Source organism: Peromyscus californicus, unplaced genomic scaffold, assembly GCF_007827085.1.
Source record: "Peromyscus californicus insignis strain IS unplaced genomic scaffold, ASM782708v3 Scaffold_8__1_contigs__length_139910024, whole genome shotgun sequence".
NCBI lineage: Eukaryota > Metazoa > Chordata > Mammalia > Rodentia > Cricetidae > Peromyscus > Peromyscus californicus.
In genome coordinates this window covers 100,201,057-100,222,215 of record NW_026294606.1, presented here as the reverse complement: position 1 = coordinate 100,222,215, position 21,159 = coordinate 100,201,057, and the positions used below count along the sequence as shown (strand labels likewise).

General features: G+C 42.3%; 2 protein-coding genes across 6 annotated transcripts in view; one reads left to right on the top strand and one right to left on the bottom strand.

Annotated features, from left to right (window-relative positions):
- Nucleotides 1–2,768, bottom strand: part of Sf3b3 (splicing factor 3b subunit 3) — a 39,813-nt gene extending 37,045 nt beyond the window's left edge. The window contains exons 1-2 of one of the 4 annotated variants that reach the window (XM_052727616.1): nt 2,638–2,768; nt 302–437 (exon numbers count right to left, since the gene is read on the bottom strand). In XM_052727616.1, the coding sequence (XP_052583576.1) occupies nt 302–371 (70 nt within the window). In that variant the 5' untranslated portion in view covers nt 372–437; nt 2,638–2,768. Of the gene's footprint in view, nt 1–301; nt 438–2,520 lie in introns of all 4 variants that reach the window. The other 3 variants (XM_052727615.1, XM_052727617.1, XM_052727620.1) reach the window with 3 other exon arrangements.
- A 217-nt stretch (nt 2,769–2,985) lies between these two features.
- The window catches only part of Cog4 (component of oligomeric golgi complex 4), a 40,699-nt gene continuing 22,525 nt past the window's right edge, over nt 2,986–21,159 (top strand). Inside the window, exons 1-8 of one of the 2 annotated variants that reach the window (XM_052727621.1) lie at nt 2,986–3,169; nt 6,256–6,338; nt 8,955–9,069; nt 9,750–9,924; nt 12,403–12,596; nt 17,140–17,245; nt 17,749–17,906; nt 19,400–19,458. In XM_052727621.1, the coding sequence (XP_052583581.1) occupies nt 3,011–3,169; nt 6,256–6,338; nt 8,955–9,069; nt 9,750–9,924; nt 12,403–12,596; nt 17,140–17,245; nt 17,749–17,906; nt 19,400–19,458 (1,049 nt within the window). In that variant the 5' untranslated portion in view covers nt 2,986–3,010. Of the gene's footprint in view, nt 3,170–3,198; nt 3,835–6,255; nt 6,339–8,954; nt 9,070–9,749; nt 9,925–12,402; nt 12,597–17,139; nt 17,246–17,748; nt 17,907–19,399; nt 19,459–21,159 lie in introns of those variants that run through there. The other variant, XM_052727622.1, reaches the window with a different exon arrangement.

Sequence of the window (21,159 nt, the reverse complement as noted above, 5' to 3'; positions counted from 1 at the left end):
ATCTTGGACTAAAGTGAGACTGTCTTGGGAAAAAAAGACCATGACTTATACAGCCTATGTCTCACAACATACACAACTTGAGAAAAGATATGCACCTATACTTAGAATCATTAAATGGAAAGAAATGCACCTGAAACTGGGTGACGGATAATACACCATAGTTTAACACAAACCACACCAATATTTTCTTAATGGAAAACAATAAATTTCCTCAACAAAAGATATATATACATATACATATATACATATAAAATTAATGTATATTAATTCAGTTCACAAAGTCAATACCTGGAGAACTTACCGGAGAAGTTGCCATGGATGGCAAAGCTGATGCCAGTGGCCCGCTGTAAGGTCAAGTTATACAGAAACATGACGACAAGCAAGACTGAACAGCACTTTGACTTTTGTCTACACCAACAGTAACAAGTCAGAGCCGGCTACAAATATAAAAACAGAAAAATGACTGTTTTTAAAAGAAATTCTGTATGGGAATTTCTGGTTGAAGATAGAACCAGCAGAGTTAAGGCCTACTGCAAAACACCACATTTATCATTAAGAGAGCCTTTTCAGGCTGGGGATGTAGCTCATTGCTAGAATCCTTGTTTAGCATGCACGAGGCCCTGGGGTTCATTCTCAAGGGAAAAGAAAAATACAGCATCATATATATGCTAGGCACCATTCTAGTATGCTACATCCTTTGCGTTTCATCTCACATGAATCCTATGAAAGCCTACATATTGGCATGAACCTGCATTCTGAGCGCTAAGAGGCTGAAGCAGGAGAAGATCTCCAAGTGTAAGACCAATCTGAGCTACATAGTGAATTCCAGAATCGACAATACAGCAAAACCCTGTAGGTTTTTCCTTTTTCTCTGAGACAAGGTCTCATTTGTAGTTCTGGCTGTCTTGGAACTCAGAGATCCTCTTGCCTCTGCCTCCCAGGAACTGAGATTAAAGGTATGCACCACTACACCCAGCAATACCCATTTAAGAGGGGGAGAAAAAAAAAAGCTAGGCATCATGGCTCTCTTCTGTAATCCCAGCACTGGAGAGACAGAAAGAAGATTACGACAAGTTCACTGGCCAGCCTAAGCTACATACTCAGTTCCAGACTCTAATACAAAAGGAAAACAAACTATGGTCAAGGAAACAATCTCAAAAATTATATCCGTTGCCCAACATATAGAAAGTAGTGAACTGCCAGGAACTAGAACTTGTTCAATTAATACAACAAGCCTCTATGGTTTTTGTCAGACAAATGAAAATCTATGGTTAACTGTAGTCCAACGGGCTACAATCACATCATTCAAAACTCAAATGCACGGTAAAAACTTCAGATCCATTTCCCAGCCACTCAATTCTCTTTGGGAATAAATCTCTCCAACTTTATCTTTCCATATGCTTATATATGTGTATGAATATTCAAGAACACACAGTTACGCCACAGTGTATGTCCTCTCTTTAACCAAAGGCTGGGTACTAGCTATACTCATCACGTTGCAACTTCTTTATGAATTACTTTGAAACACCAATAAAGAGCCGTTTTTTGCTGCAAATACAGAGAATCTTGTTCAATGGCTACATTACCGTTCAATTAGACAAACTGTTAATATTACATATACAGGTTCATGAGTATACCTCCAAGATTTATTCCCAGAAGTGAAATTGAAATTGAGGAATTTAAAATTTAAAATCGTTAAATTTTGGTACTTCCAAACTGACTTTTTGAGGACCTAACAATTTAGAAGAACTGCACCTAAACATCACCTAAAGTGATGTTAAGACTTTGGACATTTGCTTTAACAGATGAAAACTGGTATCTTGGTCTCGTTTTCACTTGCATCTCATAACTTTTGAGAATTTTGTGTTTGTGGCGATGGGAACGAAACCCCTAGCCTTGTGCAAGCGCTCGAGCACTAGGTTACACTTCCGAGGAACGATTAAAATGAACGCCTCCTACTCACTCATTAAACACTAAAACAAACGGATTTTCTACCATATTGAAGGGGTGCACCCTGGAAGAATATCACATTACTCCAATACTAAATATCAGCAAACTTTCACCGCCAAAACTTGGAAAGCTTTCCTCCCTGCCCCCACCCAATCTAAGAAGGTTCCAAGATCACCTCTTTTACAATCTTGCACAATCTTCAGGCAGATACTATTTACCTCCTCTTTTTAAAAAAAAAAAAAAAATAGGAGAAAACAGGTTCAGAGGACAAAACAAAATTCAAACCAGATTCTCGGATCCAAAGACTGTTTCTGGTGTTTACACCCTCTCAACAAGACATCTTCGCGTTAGGAACTTACTCCCTCCAGAATCTGTCACCTCGGGCCTCCCACTCCCGAGAACACTGCCTCGACCTCCCCGCGTGCTGGCAATATTACGAGTGTGCCACCACGTCAGACCTGCAAGCCTTATTTTGAAGGACTCGTCCCCACTCTGCGAACAGAAGCGTGGGGAAGAGCCCAGGCAGCCATTTGCGCACCGCAAGCCTTTTCCTAATCTCCTCACGCCTACCGAATCGCTCCGGCCTAAAACTGCCTCTGCGACTCCCGCCCAAGTGCCGAGAAGCTCTCTTGCGTGACCGCTCTCCACTTCTTTCGCGACAGAGAGGCTGCGAGGCCACTTTTTTACCCTGGTGCAAGAAGGATGGCGTCGGTATCCGATGGATGCTGAATTCCTCCAAGGCCTAAGCCACCGCCAAAGCCAACCCGCCTGCGTCCGCCATTAGCCCTCAAACCGGGCCTTCGGGCAGCGCGCGACGGGAAAAGGTATCCAGCCTCCGCCTGATAAATATATGTAATTCTAAAATGCTTTCATCTTGTTTCTGCGGTCTTTTAAGTTATTTAAATATTACATATTGCAGTAAATTTGCTGTAGGATGGAAAATTAATTTTAAAACTAGACTTCAAATTCATTGATCGGGCATTTCTGTGGACAGCCCAAAGGTCGCCGCGCCAACTCAGAGGGGACCTCGCGATCCCGGAAGCGCCGAATAGGAACCAAGATGGCGGACCTGGAATCCCCTCAGAAGTTGTCGGGAGCGCCTCCGCCACCGGAGGGTGTGGGAGGAGGCCGCTGCTCCGACATCTCCACCGAACTCATTCGCTCTCTGACAGACCTGCAGGAGCTGGAAGCTGTGTACGAACGACTCTGCGGCGAGGAGGTGGGGAGCTGATTCTCCTTTTTCCTGGAGGAATTCAGCGGCACAGTACATCAGAGGCGTCCGTCTCTTTACCACGGAAAACTAAAAAGCACCTACCAAAGACGCTTTAGTGTAGTTGGGCATTTGGGTGCACCTGTCAATTCTATTCTCTCAAGCTTATTTGGCCTGTTACTTGGACTATCTTTTTTCTTGGTCTCTCCCGGTATTGGTTTCCATGACGAGTAAAACTGGAAGTGGTTTGTGTTACTATATATGCATACATTATATATATAGTTTGATTTTTCAGAATGCTTTGGCTTGAGAAGTGAAAAGTTATGAAACTTCTGACTCATTTAAGGGAGAAGTTATTGCAAATTAGCTTGACGTTTTAAGACTGTTTTGTAGGGAATGATTATGTGTGTAATTTTAGCATTTCAGTTAAATGCAGAGCTTTGTAGAAGTTTGGACATTTTCTTAATTTGAGATGGTCTCATCGTTGCCCAGACTGTCTTCAAATTTGCTCCCTTCCTGTGGCAATCTCCCAAGCTGCTGGTATTATAGGTGAGCCCACAACTCTTTAGGAGTTTGAAAGCTCCCTGCTAAGAGTTTGAATTTTAAAGACTAAGGCACAGCTGTCTAATCACAGACAAGTCATTTCATCTCTTGTACCTTGGATGTATTGTCAAGTAAGTGGACAGAATTCTGATTCCTTTCTTTTTCTTTCTTTCTTTTTTTTTTTTTTTCTTTTTAGTTTTTCGAGACAGGGTTTCTCTGTGTGGCTTTGCGCCTTTCCTGGAACTCACTTGGTAGCCCAGGCTGGCCTCGAACTCACAAAGATCCACCTGCCTCTGCCTCCCGAGTGCTGGGATTAAAGGCGTGCGCCACCAACGCCCGGCTCTGATTCCTTTCAATTGATAGCATGTTATCTCTTCATATCTTCTTTATTTTTCCATGGCAACCTGATGCTGTCAGTTCATTTCCCAATGTGGTTGGAATCCTTGCCAGTCAGATGTAAACTCTGATCTAAAAGTTTAGCAGCTGTTTTTCCCAGTTAACTTTTTTCTTTTTAGACAGGGTCTAACTATGTAGCCCTACCTGGCCTGCAACTCACTATGTAGATCAGGTTTACCTTGAACTCAGTAATCAGACTGCCTCTATCATTCAAGTGCTGGAATTAATGTCATGCACCTCTCAAAGCATTTTTAATGTGTGTGTATGGGGGGGATCATTACTATCTTCGAATATTTTCAAACATTGCTTTTCATCAACTTTAGCAGTTTCTCACACTTTCTCAGCAAGAAGTGTATTAGAGTTCAATGCCTTGACTTAACATTTCTAACTATATTCATTGAATCAATTAGTACATTGGGAAACTTTTTGAGATCTTATATAGGTAATAATGTTGGCTCATAATTATCCCCTCTGTATACTAAGTACACAGGAAGAAAAGATTTTTTTTTAAATTGTGGCCTCTTTGGAAATTTCATTTGTTTAGCTACTACATTTTATGTTGTTTCTTTTTAACATTTATGTGGGGGGAGCAAGTCTGTCATAGCACAAGTTTAGAAGTCAGAGGACAGTTTTCAGAATTGTCTCCCCTGCTAATTATCCCCAGTGGGTCCTGAGGATCAAACTCCAGTCCTTGATTTGATTTTGAGACAGGGTCTCATTTGGCTCACACAGGCCTCAAATTGACTATGTAGCTAAAACTGGTCTACTCCTGCCTGTCTCCTGAGTGCTGGGATAACAAAAGTGCATCACCACACATCTGGATTACCCACTAAATTTTACAGTCTGTGTGAAACACTCTACAAATAGTATTGAATAAACATTTATTTCTTCCCATTGTATTAAGCTGTTAGATGGAATCAGATATACTTGAAATGTATGATGGGCACATGACTATAATCCTAGCACTTGGGAAGTAAGGAAAGAACAAGAGTTCAAAGTCATCCTGTGTTTCAGAACAAGTGAGGGACCACCCCAAGTTACATGAGATTCTATATCAAAAGAACATGAGGAAGATTTCATAGCTAGTTGTTTAGTCTACCACAACAAACCAAAGCAATGTTGACGTCCAAAGGGACTATGGTGGGACAAAAAAAAATTGAAATGGGATTCACCTTTTAGCTAGATTGAGTTAGATAACTTTGTTTGTTTCTAGTTGGTTTGTTGTTGTTGTTTTGAGACAGGGTTTCTCTATGTAGTACTGGCTGTCTGGGAACTTGATATGCATAGAAGGCTGGCTTCAAACTCACAGAGATCCAACTGCCTCTTCCTCCCAGTGCTGGAATTAAAAATGTGTGCCAGTACACCTGGCTAAGTTAGATAACTTTTTTCCTTTTATTATTATTATTATTATTATTATTATTATTAAGAAATTTTCTACGCTGGGCGGTGGTGGTGGTGGTGGTGGTGGTGGTGGTGGTGGTGGTGGTGGTGCACACCTTTAATCCCAGCACTCCGGAGGCAGAGGCAGGCAGATCTCTGTGAGTTCAAGGCCAGCCTGGGCTACAGAGTGAGTTCCAGGAAAGACGCAAAGCTACACAAAGAAAACCTGTCTGGAAAACCAAAGAAAAAGAAATTTTCTATTCATTTTACATACCAACCATAGATCCCCCTCTCCTCCCTGCTCCCACCCAACCATAGATAACTCTTAAAGTTGCTTGTACCGCCGGGTGGTGGTAGCACATGCCTTTAATCCCAGCACTCGGGAGGCAGAGCCAGGTGGATTTCTGTGAGTTCAAGGCTAGCTTGGTCTACAGAACGAGATACAGGACAGGCACCAAAACTATACGGAGAAACCCTGTCTTGAAAAACCAAAAAAAAAAAAAAAAAAAAGTTGCTTCTACCTAGGACTAGAGGTAGAGTTTAATATTTGAACACTTGCCTGGCATATACAAGGTCATAAATTTAATCCCCAATAACTTAAAAAGAAAATTCCTAGCCAGGCATGGGGGTGCCGAGGCAGGCGGATCTCTTGAGGCTATCCTAGTCTATGGGACTGAGTTCCAGGATGACCAGGGCTACACAAAGAAACTCTGCCTCCCCCCTCAAAAAAAAAAAAAAGAAAATTCTTTATACTCATTCTGATGTTCATGTTTCAGAAAGTGGTGGAGAAAGAGCTGGAGTCTCTTTTGGAACAGCAAAACACCATTGAAAGTAAGATGGTCACTCTCCATAGGATGGGGTAAGTATGTATCACAGCAAAAGTTGTACATTCAATGGGGACCACTGGATAAAATTAGTTTCCCTAGCCCAGTAGTCCAGGCTCTTAGGGGGGTAAGGTGGGAAGCTTGCTGCAAGTTTGAGGCTATCCTGGGCTACAGAATGAGTCCCTGTCTCAAGAAAGGGGGGAAAAAGGATTCTTTTTCCTAACTTTGTTTTATGAACTGACAAGCATTTGAAATGGAAAGGAACAATAACTCAAAGTGAGCACCTAAGGATATATACTTTGGTAGTTATCAAAAAGTCCTTGAAACTCGGCATGGTAGCTCAGATCTGTAATCAACCCTTGGAGGTAGAGGTGAATTTTCAGGAGTTCAAGGCCAGCTTGGACCACATGAGACCCAAAAGAGAATAAAAAAAGCCTTTGAATTTAGACTACAATCAGGCATGGTGCTACACAACTTTAGTTCTAATACTTAGGTGGTAAGGGCAGGTACATGTGGTTCAAGACCAACTTAAGCTATATAATGAGCTAAAAGGCTAATCTAGGCTATGTAAAACCCTCTCAATAAGCAAAACAAAATATAGTCTCCTTGACCCACATAGAACCTTAACAGAAATGCAAATTTTGGCCAGGAGTGTTGGCACATGCTGTTCATCCCAGCACTTGGTAGGCAGAGGCTAGCGTGGACTACAGAGTGAGTCCAGAACAGACAGGACTATACAGACAACCCTGTCTCAAAAAAAAAAAAAAAAAAAGGAAGGAAGGAAATACAAATTCTGAAACCTCTACCCTAAACTTTCTGAATTACAGACTCTGTTGTTGGGGCCCAGAAATATGTATTTTAATAAGTATCCCAGGTGATTCTGATTTACAGTTCAAGTTTAAGAACTACTGCTTTTAGCCTGGCAGTGGTGCCGCACACCTTTAATCCCAGCACTCGGGAGGTAGAGGCAGGTGATCTCTGAGTTCAAGGCCAGCCTAGTTCCAGGATAGCCAGGGCTACACAGAGAAACCCTGTCTGGAAGCTCCCCCCCTCCCAAAAGAGAACTACTGCTTTTATCAGTTTTGTATATTTGCTGAGTAGCACAAATTCTAATTGGTCTTATTAAGAAAAAGCAGGAGCCAGATATTGAGGTAAATGCTGAAAGATCAGAGGAAGCAAGCCAATTTTTACTTTGCAAACTCCTCAGCGGAAAGGGGAAGATCCTACCTTTTTGAATCCTCAGACTAAATGCTCTTGAGTCCTCAGCAGAAATGGCACCAAACTCCTGTCTCCTCCTGCCTTTTATATTCCTTTCTCTGCCAAGTCATGTCACTTCCTGTCTCCACCTTCCAAGTGCTGGGATTAAAGGTGTGTGCCACCACTGGCTGGCTCTGTTTCTCTTTTAGACTGGATTAATCTTGTGTGGTCCAGGGTGGCTTTGAACTCAGAGATCCAGACAGAGCTCTGCCTCCCAAGTGCTGGGATTAAAGGCCACTGTTTGGCCTCTATGTTTAATATAGTGGCTGGCTTTGTCCTCTGATCTTCAGGCAAATTTTATTTGTTAAGAGTTCAAACAAAATATCACCACAGCTGAATATTGTGTATGCCTATAATCTAAGCATTCAGGAAGCTGAAGCAGGAGGATCGCAATTTGAGGCAAGCTTGAAACTCTGCCTCAAAAAGAGATAGAGGAGGACAAGGGACCCTGGATGTGGTATTAAACACCTGTAATTCTAACACTTGGAAGGCAAAAACAGGAGGATCAGGGTTTAGTGCTATCTTCTGCTTACATTAGACCTCATTATCATTATCAAAGCAAACAGAGAAAGGGTTGTGGATGTGGCTCAATGATAGAGCATTTTCCTAGCCTGCACAATGCTCTGGATTCCGTCCCTGTCTCTGTCTCTCTCTGTCTCTCTTTCTTTCTCTCTCTCTCTCTCTCTCTCTCTCTCTCTCTCTCTCTCTCTCTCACACACACACACACACACACACACACACACACACACACACACACGGGAGACTATTGTGAAATAGGAAAAGAAGTGAGAGTAGAAGACACAGTCTCCATCCAGGGGGGAAAGAACAAACACTTATTCCCTCTTGTTCGTTCCCTCTGCCTCTGTGGATAAGTGTGCCCTTTGGTGATACTGTGTTCCCCAATATATTGTGCACCCTAATAAATTTATCTGGGGTCAGAGAACAAGAACAGCCACTAGATATAGAGGCCAGAAAATGGTGGCACACACACCTTTAATCCTAGCATTCCAAAGGCAGAGATCTGTCTGGATCTCTGTGAGTTCAAAGCCACACTGGAAACAACCAGGCATGGTGACACGCGCCTTTAATCCCAGGAAGTGATGGCAGTAAGCAGGAAGATATATAAGGCGTGAGGACCAGGAACTAGAGCCTGGTTAATTAAGCTTTTAGGCTTTTAGCAGCAGTTCAGCTGAGATTCATTCAGGTGAGGACTCAGAGGCTTCCAGTTCGAGGATACAGGATCAGCTGAGAAGTTGGCAAGGTGAGGTCAGCTGTGCTTTGTGTTCTGTCTCTGATCTTCCAGTATTCACCCCAATACCTGGCCCTGGGTTTGCTTTTATTAATAAGACCTTTTAAGATTCGTGCTACAGTTCCCTGACTATGTCTGTCTCTAGTCCCAACCTGCAGTTGATTGAAGGAGATGCAGAGCAGCTGGCTGGAATGATCACCTTTACCTGCAACCTAGCTGAGAATGTGTCTAGCAAAGTCCGTCAGCTTGACCTGGCCAAGGTAATTCCCACTGAGCTTTTGATGTTTGGGCTCATAGAAGGGAGGGAAGAAGTTACTTTAGAGACTAGAAGAGAACCATCCATTTAAAAATTACATAGAAAATATCAGAACCAGACAAGATGCCACATGAAAACTCTAGACCATTAGCTCTTAGGCATATAAAAATAAAAATTTTCAATAAGGACTAAAAGCAAATCCAACAACATATAAAAAGGATTATATATGAACACCAGTAGGATTTGTCCTAAGAAGGCAAAGGGTGGATTAACATCTGAAAATCAAGTAATGTAATGTCAATAAAGGGAGTGGGGATGGAGCTTGGTAGAGTACTTGCCTAGCAGGCCCTGAAGCCCTAGATTAGATTCCAGCAGAGCAGTCTTATGTTTCTGGGTATTACATACATCTTGATAAAGTTATATAAAATTAACAAAATAAATAGGAATTATTCTCATTCAGGCTTCTATTAAAATGAATTAACCACATTAATTAAATCGTGGTATCTGTTAGTGTCTTGATTATCATCCACAACGGTTTTATATGTGGTTATGGTAGTATTTTATAATTTGCCAGTTACAGCTGAAAAGGGCTGACAGCTCGGTTCTGCTCCCAAATCTCTCTACATTCTGAAAAGTGGTTTGAAGGAATAGGACATTGTCTTTAAGCACAAAGAATTTTTGCAGAACCGCCTCTATCAGGCCATTCAGCGAGCTGATGACATCTTGGACCTGAAGTTCTGCATGGATGGAGTTCAGACTGCTTTGAGGAATGAAGATTATGAGCAGGCTGCAGCCCACATTCATCGTTACTTGTGCCTGGACAAATCAGTCATTGAGCTCAGCCGACAAGGCAAAGAAGGTCAGTAACCCTGACTGTTGATTAAGGTTTGGTTATAAGCATCTGTGATCTAAACTAAGCAAACTCAATCAAGAAAAATATGTGTTGCTAGGTATGGTGGCTCAAGTCTGTAGTGCAGCCCTTGGGAGGCTGAGGCAGAGGGATCCCATGAGTTCAAGGCCAACATGGGCTATAAAGTGAGAACCATATCTCTAAAAACACAACAAACAAAAACAAAACAAAATTTAGAAAGGTATGCACTACTTTTTTTTTTTTTTGTTTTTTCGAGACAGGGTTTCTCTGCATAGCTTTGCGCCTTTCCTGGAACTCACTCTGTAGCCCAGGCTGGCCTCGAACTCACAGAGATCCACCTGCCTCTGCCTCCTGAGGGCTGGGATTAAAGACGTGCGCCACCATTGCCCGGCTAGGATATTTCTGTATCTGATAGTATGCTGTGAATTCTGTACCATCCTGGGACAGATACTATTCCCCTTTGATAGATATCCTTGTTGCTATTTTTGCCAACTTGACATAAGCTAGAGTTACCTGGAAAGAACTTCAATGGAGAAATGCCTACATTAGATTGTCTATAGGTGAGTCTGTAGGGCATTTGCTTAATTAGTGATTGATATAAAAGGGTCCAGCTTACTATGAATGGTGCCACATCTGGGCCGGTGGTTCATAAGAGAGACCAAGTCAGTAAGCAGCATTTCTCTATGGCCTCTGCTTTAGTTCCTGCTCCCAGGTTCCTGCCCTGAGTTCCTATCTTGGCTTACCCAATAATGGACTGTTACTTATGAACCAAAGAACCACTGTCCCCAACCCAAGTTGTTTTGGATCATGGTGTTTTACCATAGCAATAAAAACCCTAATTGAGACAATGGAAAAGGAAACTGATCTTGTATCTCCTGAGTCTCTGGCTAGTAGATTATTTATGCTTAGCTGTATTGCTTACTTAAAGAATTAAATTATTGGGCTGGAAAAAATAGTGTAGTTGGTAAAGTGCTTGCCTCACAGGTATGAAGACCTAAGTTTGATCCCTAGAACCTATGTAGAAATGCCAGGCCTGGTGGCACATGCTTGCACTCCTGTGCTGGAAGGCAGAGACAGGCTTCTGTAGCTCACTGACTGTCTAGTCTAGTATATATGGTAATCTCCAGGCCAATGAGAGACTCTTCCCTCAAAGGAAATGGACTGTATTCTTAAGGATATCACCAAGTTTGTCTTCTGCCCCACATATACATGCACTAAAAAAAATTGTGTAGTATTCTGGACTTTCTGTGATTGAGTCACTCCACTGTGGTGATATATTGTATACCCTAATAAACTTGCCTGAGGGTCAGAGGACAGAGCCAGCCACTAGATTAGACATAGAGGTCAGGCAGTGGTGGCACACACCTTTAATCCTTGCTGTGGGATGTTCTGTATGTTAAATGTGTTGCTCTGATTGGTTAATAAATAAAACACTGATTGGCCAGTAGCCAGGCAGGAAGTATAGGCAGGACAAGGAAGAGAGGAGAATTCTGGGAAGTGGAAGGCTGAGTCAGAGAGACGCTGCCAACTGCACCATGAGAAGATGTTAAGATACTGGTAAGCCACGAGCCACGTGGCAACTTATAGATTAATAGAAATGGGTTAATTTAAGAACAGTTAGCAAGAAGCCTGCCACGGTCATACAGTTTATAAGTAATATAAGTCTCTCTGTGTTTACTTGGTTGGGTCTGAGTGGCTGCAGGACTGGTGGGTGAGAGAGATTTGTCCTGACTGTGGGTCAGGCAAGGACAAGAAAAACTCTAGCTATAAATCCTAGCACTTGAGATCTCATGCCTTTGCTTGGGAAGCACACACACCTTTAATCCCAGGAAGTAATATGGCAAGACAGAGAAAGGTATATAAGGCGTGAGGAAACAGGAACTCACTGTCTTTAGGTTGAGGATTTCGTAGAGGTAAGAACTAGTGACTGGCTGTTCTGCTTCTCGGATCTTTCAGCTTTCACCCTGATATCTGGCTCTGGGTTTTTTATTAAAAGACCATCTAAGATTCAAACAACAGGGTTTCTCTGTCGGATAGCCACTCATCCTCCATTCTATGTGCAAGTGACTCTTGAGCTCTTCTTTAGGCTGGGACATAGACTACTTGCAATATTTTGCAAATACTCTTCATCTACAGTCCCTTTTCCTGGAATGTGTGTCCCTTCTACTCAGATATCAAAGTCCTGTGTAGCTTTAATAGATGATACATAATCTTTTATAGAAAGTCTTTTTAATTATTTTACCCAGAAATGTGACTTTTAGGAAGCAGAGTTTATCTGTTACTTGATTGTAACTTTCATGCACTACAGTCATGGCAGATTCATCTTTCAGTCATCTACGTTGCTAGTCCAGTATCTTGTACACAGTCAGTATTTTATTTGCCATGTGAATGATGGTACATAAAGTGACATGGACCTGATATAGCACCATTCTTTACACTGATTGTCATTTACTCTCCATTGAGCAGGAAGCATTATTGATGCCAACCTGAAATTGCTGCAGGAAGCGGAGCAGCGTCTTAAAGCCATAGTAGCAGAGAAGTTTGCTATGGCTACCAAAGAAGGTGATTTGCCCCAAGTGGAGCGATTCTTCAAGATCTTCCCACTGCTAGGTTTGCATGAGGACGGGCTGAGCAAGTTCTCAGAATACCTTTGCAAACAGGTATGGGCATTGTATTAGTCAGGGTTCTCTGGAGTCACAGAACTTCTGGAATGACAGAGAGAGAGAGAGAGAGAGAGAGAGAGAGAGAGAGAGAGAGAGAGAGAGAGAGAGAGAGTGAGAGAGTGTGTGTGTGTGTATGGGATTTAGAATGGCTGCAGTCTAGCTAATCCAGCAATGGCTGGCTGTGAACAGAAAGTCCAAGAGTCTAGTAGTTGCTCAGTCCCACAGGCTGGATGTCTCAACTGGTCTTCTGTATATGCTGGAATCCCAAAGAAGTAGGCTTCAGTGCAGGTGAAAGAATGGATGTGCTAGCAAGGAGAGGACAAACAGAAAAAGAGCAAAAGCTTCCCTCTTCCATGGCTTTACATAGACTTCCAGCCGAGGGTGTGGCCAAGACTAAAGGCGGATCTTCCAGCCTCGAGATTGGGATCAAAGGCAAGTGTCTTTGGGCCTCAAGAAAGGTCTGTGTCTTCCAGCCTTAAGATCTAGATCAAGGGGAGTGGGGAGATGGCTCAGGGTTTTAGAGCACTGGCAACTCTTCCAGAGGACCTGAGTTCAATTCCTAGCAACTACATGGTAGCTCACAACAAAATCTGAGGCCCTCTTCTGGCAGGTAGACATACATTCAGGCAGAAAACTGTGCACATAATAAATAAATTTAAAAAGAAAAGAAAAGATCTAGATCAAAGGCATGTGTTTTCCCACCTCAAAATATGGATCAAAGATGTTTGTCTTCCTATGTCAAAGGTCCAGACTTAGAAGTGGATTTACCCACTTCAAACCAAGCAGAAAATCTCTCACAGGCGTGCCTTCCATTTCTGGATTGTAGTTCATTCCAGATGTAGTCAAGTTGACAACCAAGAACAGCCATCACAGGCAGTAATTATTTAGTAGGATGATGGTATAGTGCTTTGCCTACAGAGTAAGACATCAAGTTTTTGTTTGTTTAATTCTTCATCTATAGTGCTAGAGAAGAACCTAGGACTTCATGCGTACTATGCCATCACTCCATCACTAAGCTGTGTCTCCAGCCCTCACTAGCCTCACTCTAACTCACAAAAGCCTTAAACTTGAGATTCTCCTACTTCAGCTTCACAGTTGCTGGGTTTATACCTGCAATAACAAAGGAAATGGACTGACAACTCCAGTTTTGTTCTTTGAGGCAGGGTCGTGCTTTGTGACTGTGATTGGCTGGGAATTTGCTGGGTAGACCAGACTGGCCTTGAGATATCAAAGCAGTCCTGCCTCTGCCTCCCTACGAGTACGGGATTAACAAATTCTGTTTCTGTGTATACTTCCTCTCTTCCAATGTGATTCTGCTGTACTATAATCTGGAAGAATTAGATGCATATATTCATTTGGCACTTTTTTTTTTAATGGCCTGTTCTTTTCCAGGCATAAACTAGACATCTGCTGATATATATTGATTTTCAAAAGACCAAGTAAAAATACAAGAAAATTAAAATGCAATTTCTCCTGATAAGTTGATCACCCTTTCAAGCTGTTACTCGGGAACTACTTTCTGATTTTGTTCATTTGTTCCTTGAGACAGACTCTTGATGTGTAGCCCTGGGTGCAGCTCAATATGTAGACCAAGCTGGCCTTGAACATAGGCATGCTCACTAAGGGGCTGGCTTCTTTTAGGATGAGTTAAAGGGACAGTAAGATGGCTTAGTTGGCAAAGGTCCTTGAGTCAAGCCTGTCCTGATGATTCCCCAGCAGCCGTGTGAAGTGGAAGGAGGAACTGGCACTACAAAGTTGTCCTCTCACCTCCACACACACTGTGGCATGCATGGATCTATGAGCTCACACACAGAGACTCTAAAAAAATTCAACAATTTTCAGTTGATGGTGATGGTTCCTGCTTATAATCCCAGCACTTGGGAGAGGGAGGCTTGAGGGTCAGGAACTCAAGGTTATCCTCTGCTACATAGTAGATCAAGAGACTTTATCTTAAAAAAAAAAAAAAAAAAAAAAAGCCGGGCGGTGGTGGCGCACGCCTTTAATCCCAGCACTCGGGAGGCAGAGCCAGGCGGATCTCTGTGAGTTCGGGGCCAGCCTGGACTACCAAGTGAGTTCCAGGAAAGGCGCAAAGCTACACAGAGAAACCCTGTCTCGAAAAACCAAAAAAAAAAAAAAAAAAAAAAAAAGTTCTCAAAAATGGACAGAAACAGAATCAACAAACATGCAGAGTTGTTGAGTCTTTTTAACCATCTCTCAATGTATCCTTCTTATATCCAAGAATTCTCTATAATGGAGCACTATTCTGCCATTTAGGAAAACAAGACCAGGCTGGGTGTGGTGGCTCACTCCTTGTAATCTCGGTACTCGGGAGGCAGAAGCAGGTAGATCTCTGTGAGTTTGAGACCAGCCTGGGCTACATAGTGAGTTCCAGAACAGCCAGGGTTATGTAGAGACCCTGTCTCCAAAAAAAAAGAAAAAAAGAAAGAAAGAAAAAAAAAAAGAGAGAAAAATGAGACCATTCCATATATACTAGTTTATTTTACTTTATAACAATGGTTCTCAACCTTCCTAATACTGCAGCCCTTTAATACAGTTCCTTATGTAGTGAGACCCCCAACTATAAAATTATTTTATTACTGCTTCATAATGGTAATTTTGCTACTATTATGAATCATAATGTAAATTTTTTTTTTTTTTTTTTTTTTTTTTTTTGGTTTTTCCAGACAGGGTTTCTCTGTGTAGCTTTGCGCCTTTCCTGGAACTCACTTGGTAGCCCAGGCTGGCCTCGAACTCACAGAGATCCGCCTGGCTCTGCCTCCCGAGTGCTGGGATTAAAGGCGTGCGCCACCACCGCCCGGCATAATGTAAATATTTTTGGAGATAGAGGTTTGCCAGAGAGGTCGTGACCCACAGGTTGAGAGATACTACTCTATAACATTTGTGGTTTGTTAAATAACTAGAGTATAAATTAGTAAGCTATCATTCTTACTTCAGTTGAGGGGAGGGGCAATAAAGATACATACTTACATAAGCACAGAATATTTTGGAAGGGAACTTGGCTCTTGAACTGTAGGTAAGAGAAAGGACTTTTGTTCCTTTTAAATATTTAAATGTGTGCTTCGCTGATTCTAAAAATTTAGTTAAAAATTAAGAAAGATGGCAAGGAATAGCATATGCCTTTAATCTCAGTACTGAGGAGGCAGAGGCAGGCAGATCTCTGGGAGTTCTGGGCCAGCCTGGTCTACAGAGCGAGTCCCAGGACATCCAGTGCCACATAGAGAGACCCCATCTCAAACAAACAACAACAACAACAATGAAGCAAGACAACTCAGTGAGCTGAGTCATTTGCTCTCAAGCCTAACAACCTGCATTCAATCCCTGGGACCCACATGGTGGAGAAAAACAAACCAATTCCAGTAAATTGTCCTCTGGCGCGCGCGCACGCACACACACACACACACACACACACACACACACACACACACACACACACACAGTGATATAGTTAAACTTTTTTTTAAGTATAATTGATAGGCATCATGGGATAGCATTTGGTAACCTGAGGCAGGAACATCACTAGTTTAAGTCACTAGTTTAAGGCTAGTCTCATTTATACAGTCAGTTTTAAGCCAGTTTGGACTACATAGGGGGACCCTGTCTCAATAAATAAATAAAATGTCCTATGGTACATTTTTAATTTTTAAAATTATTAATTTTTTTTTGTTGTTGTTTTTTTTGTTTTTGTTTTTCGAGACAGGGTTTCTCTGTGTAGCTTTGCGCCTTTCCTGGAACTCGCTTTGGAGACCAGGCTGGCCTCGAACTCACAGAGATCCGCCTGGCTCTGCCTCCCGAGTGCTGGGATTAAAGGCGTGCGCCACCACCGCCCGGCTTAATTTTTTAAATTTGTATTTTATGTATATGGGGATTTTGCCTGCATGTATATCTGCACCACTTGCATGCCTGGTGCCTGTGGAGGCCAGAAGAGGAACTGTAACTGGAGTTACAGATGGTTATGAGCTACTTTGTAGGTGCTGGGAATTGAGTGAAGATCTTCTGAAAGAAGAGCCAGGGCTCTTATCTACTGAGCCATCTCTCCAGCCTCCTCAACAAATAGGAGTAATATATAAATATTACTATAAATATATCGAGTTACACTTTAAGATCATTATTGAAATTAGAACTACTTTCTCCTTTTAGTTAGCAGTAGTCCATATTTTCAGACAGACTAAACGATTATTTATTCCCCTGAATAGAAAAGCTATCATCCTGGGCATGATGGCACATAGCGTTAATCTCAGGACTGAATAGGCAGAGACAGGCAGGTCTCTGTACATTGGAGGCAAGCCTGATCTACATAGCAAGCAAGTTCCAGGCCACCAGCCAGGGTTACATGGTGAGACCCTGCCCCCCCATAAATAAATAAATGAACAAACAAATTCACATGCTCAGGTTCCTTGTCATACTTGAGCACCCACAAAAGTTCCTCAGTGCTGCCTCCAACTGCCAAGGAACATGGTGGAAGAAAAGCTGACAGGAAGCCTTTGGTCTGAGAAATATGTGTGGATTTTTCTGCCTTCAGGTGGCCAGTAAGGCTGAGGAGAACCTGCTCTTGGTGCTGGGGTCAGACATGAGTGATCGAAGAGCTGCAGTCATCTTTGCAGATACTCTCACGCTCCTGTTTGAGGGTGAGCCTCTTTCTCTACTCTAGGGAGACCAAAGACGCTTTCTTCTGACATCTGCACCCTGGCCCTTCCTGTCCCTCTACTCAGGTGTGTTTTATCCAATCCTGTAGTTTTCTGTGTGCTCATTTATTGCATAACCAGTTTCCAGATTAGTATCTGATTAGCAAGATTGGAGTCCCCCAGAACTTTTAACCTCCCTAGCCCTCAAGACCCAAACTCTAAAAAAATTAAATTTAACCTAAAATAAATCACAGGGAAGGTGATCTGTTCTAAAGATCCTGCTAGAGAAAACAGCTTTACTATGACTTCTCAAGTACCTATTCATATACCAATCACTGTTTATATTTAAAACATTTTCTTAGTATCATTAAGCAACAACTAGAACTGTCCATTCCAAATAGTGAGGTAGCTGAGAGGGATTGAGTTAGACCTAAGTTAATCTTTGATGTGGAAAGGAATTTATTTTATGAAAAAATATGTGGAGTCCAACTCTCACTTCCTTCTAGGGATTGCCCGAATTGTGGAAACCCACCAACCCATAGTGGAGACTTACTATGGTCCTGGGAGACTCTATACCCTGATCAAATACCTTCAAGTAGAATGTGACAGACAGGTGGAGAAGGTGGTGAACAAGTTCATCAAGCAGAGGGACTACCACCAGCAGGTGAGCAGAGGAAACGTCCTGCAGTTTGAGAGCAGCTTTAGTCAGGGCACTCTAAACCAGAAGACATGAAAATAAAGTGCCTGCAGGGGAAGGAAAGATGCTGAAGGTACACTGTCCTGCACCTTAACACCAGGGAGACCATGGAATGCACAGCAGTGCCCTCTAGTGATGCCAAGAGGAGTTTTCTCTCCTAGGATACTACTGAGTGTCAATTATTATGTATACAGTGCTGTGTCTGCATGGCCAGAAGAGGGCACCAGATCTCATTATAGATGGTTGTGAGCCACCATGTGGTTGCTGGGAATTGAACTCAGAACCTCTGGAAGAACAGCCTGTGCTCTTAACCTCTGAGCCATCTCTCCAGCCCTCACCTTAGTTCCTTATGGCTTCCTTTTTTAGAACTGTTTTCCATATCTATAAGCTCAGGAAATAAAAGTAGCACATAAGAATAGGAATGACCAGCTGGGCTTGGTGGTACATGGCTGAAATCCCAGCAGTTGGGAGGCTGAAGCAGCAGGATCACCATTATTTTGAGGCCAACCTGGACTACATAAGGATATCCAGGCCAGCCTGAGTTACGTAAGTCACTGTCTCAGAAAAAAAAAACAAAAGGCCGGATAGATTGGCTCATGTCTATAAGCAAAACCCCAGACCAGGAGACTAGACAGTAGTCCACGAGAATGTCATTCGCACTACATTTTTTTTAAGACTTACTGTTTTTTATTTTCTCTGTATGTATGTTTTGACTGTATGTATATATGTATGTGCAGCATGTACATGCTTAGTACTCATGGAGGCCAGAAAAAGGCACTAGATTCCTTGGGCTGAAGTTACAGATGGTTGTTGGCCACCACATGGGTTCTGGGAACCAAATCCCAATCCTCTGCAAGAGCAGCCAGTGCTCTTAACCAATAAACCATTGCACCAGCCCCTAGCATTACTTTTAAATGTAATAACAAGGGCCAGAGAGATGGCCCAGTGGTTAAGAGCATTTGCTGCTCTTCTAAAGGACCTGAGTTTGATTCCAACGCTCCCATGGTGGCTGACAACCATCTGTGACTCCAGTTCCAGAGGATTTGAAGCCCTCGTTGGCTTCCATAGGCAGTGCATACAGTACACTTACATACATGCAGGTAAAACATCTGTACACAAAAGTAAAAATTAAATAAGTAGCCAGGCGGTGCTGATTCATGCCTTTAATCCCAGCACTTGGGAGACCGAGGGAGGCAGATCTCTTGAGTTCAAGGCCAGCCTGGTCTACAAAGTGAGTTCTAGGACAGCCAGGGCTATACACAGAAACCCTGTCTTGAAAAAACCAAAACAAAAATTAAATAAGTAAGTGTACCTAAACCAAAAACAAGTCTTTGGCTAGAAAGTCTACCACTAGCTTGAAAGAAAAGTAAGCCTAGTTAGTAACCTGAAGCTTAGCCTTATAGGCTAGAATGACCAATGGGAGGCAGAAATACTGTTCTGATTTCTGTGCTGTTTTGCAGTTCCGGCTTGTCCAGAGTAACTTGATGAGAAATTCTGCAACAGAAAAAATTGAACCAAGGTAATAAGTCTTCAGCCTGTAATTGTTGCAATTACTATTTACATCTAGTTTAGAGACTATTTTGTTAAAATGTGGTTTTACTTTTAATTTTTTTATTTGTTTTGTTTTTATTTTGTTTGTTTGTTTGTTTTTGTTTTTTTGAAACAAGGTCTCTCTATGTGCTTTCCTGGAACTCCCTATGTAGACCAGGCTAACCTTGAACTCACAGAGATCTACCTGCCTCTGCCTCCCAAATGCTGGGATTGAAGACCTGTGCCACCATGCCCACAGTTATTTTATTTACTTTATTATAAGATTTATTTATTTTTATTTTATGTGCATTGGTGTTTTGCCTGCATGTATGTCTATGTGAGGGTGTTGGATCCCCTGGACCTAAAGTTACAGTTATGAGCTGCCATGTAGGTGCTGGGAATTGAACTTGGGTCCTCTTGAAGAGCAGCCAGACTCATAGCAATCCACCTGCCTCAGTCTTCCAAGTGCTGCGATTACAGGCATAAGCCACCAATTTCCAACTCTTATCAATTTCTCCTAATAGAAGATACTATACAAAAATATCTATATAACACATGTAGTTAATAAAGAATAATAGATCACTGGCTGAGGATATCTCAGTTGGTAAGAGTGCTTACCTAGTATGCACAAAACCTAGTAGTACCACATAAAAACAAGCATGATGGTTCATGTCTATAATATAGCACCCCAGAAGGTACAGACAGGAGGATCAGTGTTGCTCGAATCCTAAATGGTCTTATAATAAAAACCCAGGAGCCAGATATGGGGTAAATGCTGAAAGACCAAAGAGACAAAGGAACAAACTACTAGAGAAACTTCTCACCACTACTGAATCCTCAGGCCAAAAGGGAGGCGAGATCCTGTCTCCACAAATCCTCAGGCTGAATGTCTCTGAGTCCTCAACTGAAAAGGCACCAAATTCCTGTCTCCTCCTGCCTTACACTCCTTTCTTCTCCCAGGCCTATCACTTCCTGTCTCAACCTTCCTAGTGCTGAGATTAAAGGCGTGTGACCCCCAAGTCTCGGGATTAAAGGTGTGCTACCACTGCCTGGCTCTGTTTTTCTTTTAGAGTGGATTAATCGTGTAGTCCAGGGTGGCTTTGAACTCAAAGACATCCAAACAGATCTCTACATCTTGAGTGCTAGGGATTAAAGGTGTGTGCCACCACTGCCTGGCTTCTATGTTTAATCTAGTGGCTGGCTCTGTCCTCTGATCTTCAGGTAAATTTTATTTGTTAGAGTACAAACAAAATATCACCACAGATCCGAAGTTCAAGGTCATAGTCAGCTAAATAGTGAATTCAAGGCTAGTCTGTACTACATGAGACCCTATTTCAAAGACAAAATTAGGGATTGGAGAGATGGCTCAATGGTTAAGAGCATCTACTGCTCTTCAGAGGATCCAAGTTTGGTTTCCAGCACCCAGATCAGTGGCTCACAATCACCTGTAATTCCAGCTCCAGGAAATCCAACATCTTTGAAATCTGTGGACACCTGCACCTACCCAGATATACATATACACACATGATTAATATTTTTTCTTAATTAGGGGGCTAGAGAGATGGTTCAGCAGTAAAGAGCACTAGCTATTCTTCCAAATGGCAGCTTACAACTATCTCTAACTCCAGTTCCAGGGGTTCCAACACCCTCTCTGCCCTCTTCAGGCACTGCATGCTCTTGTTGAGTAGAC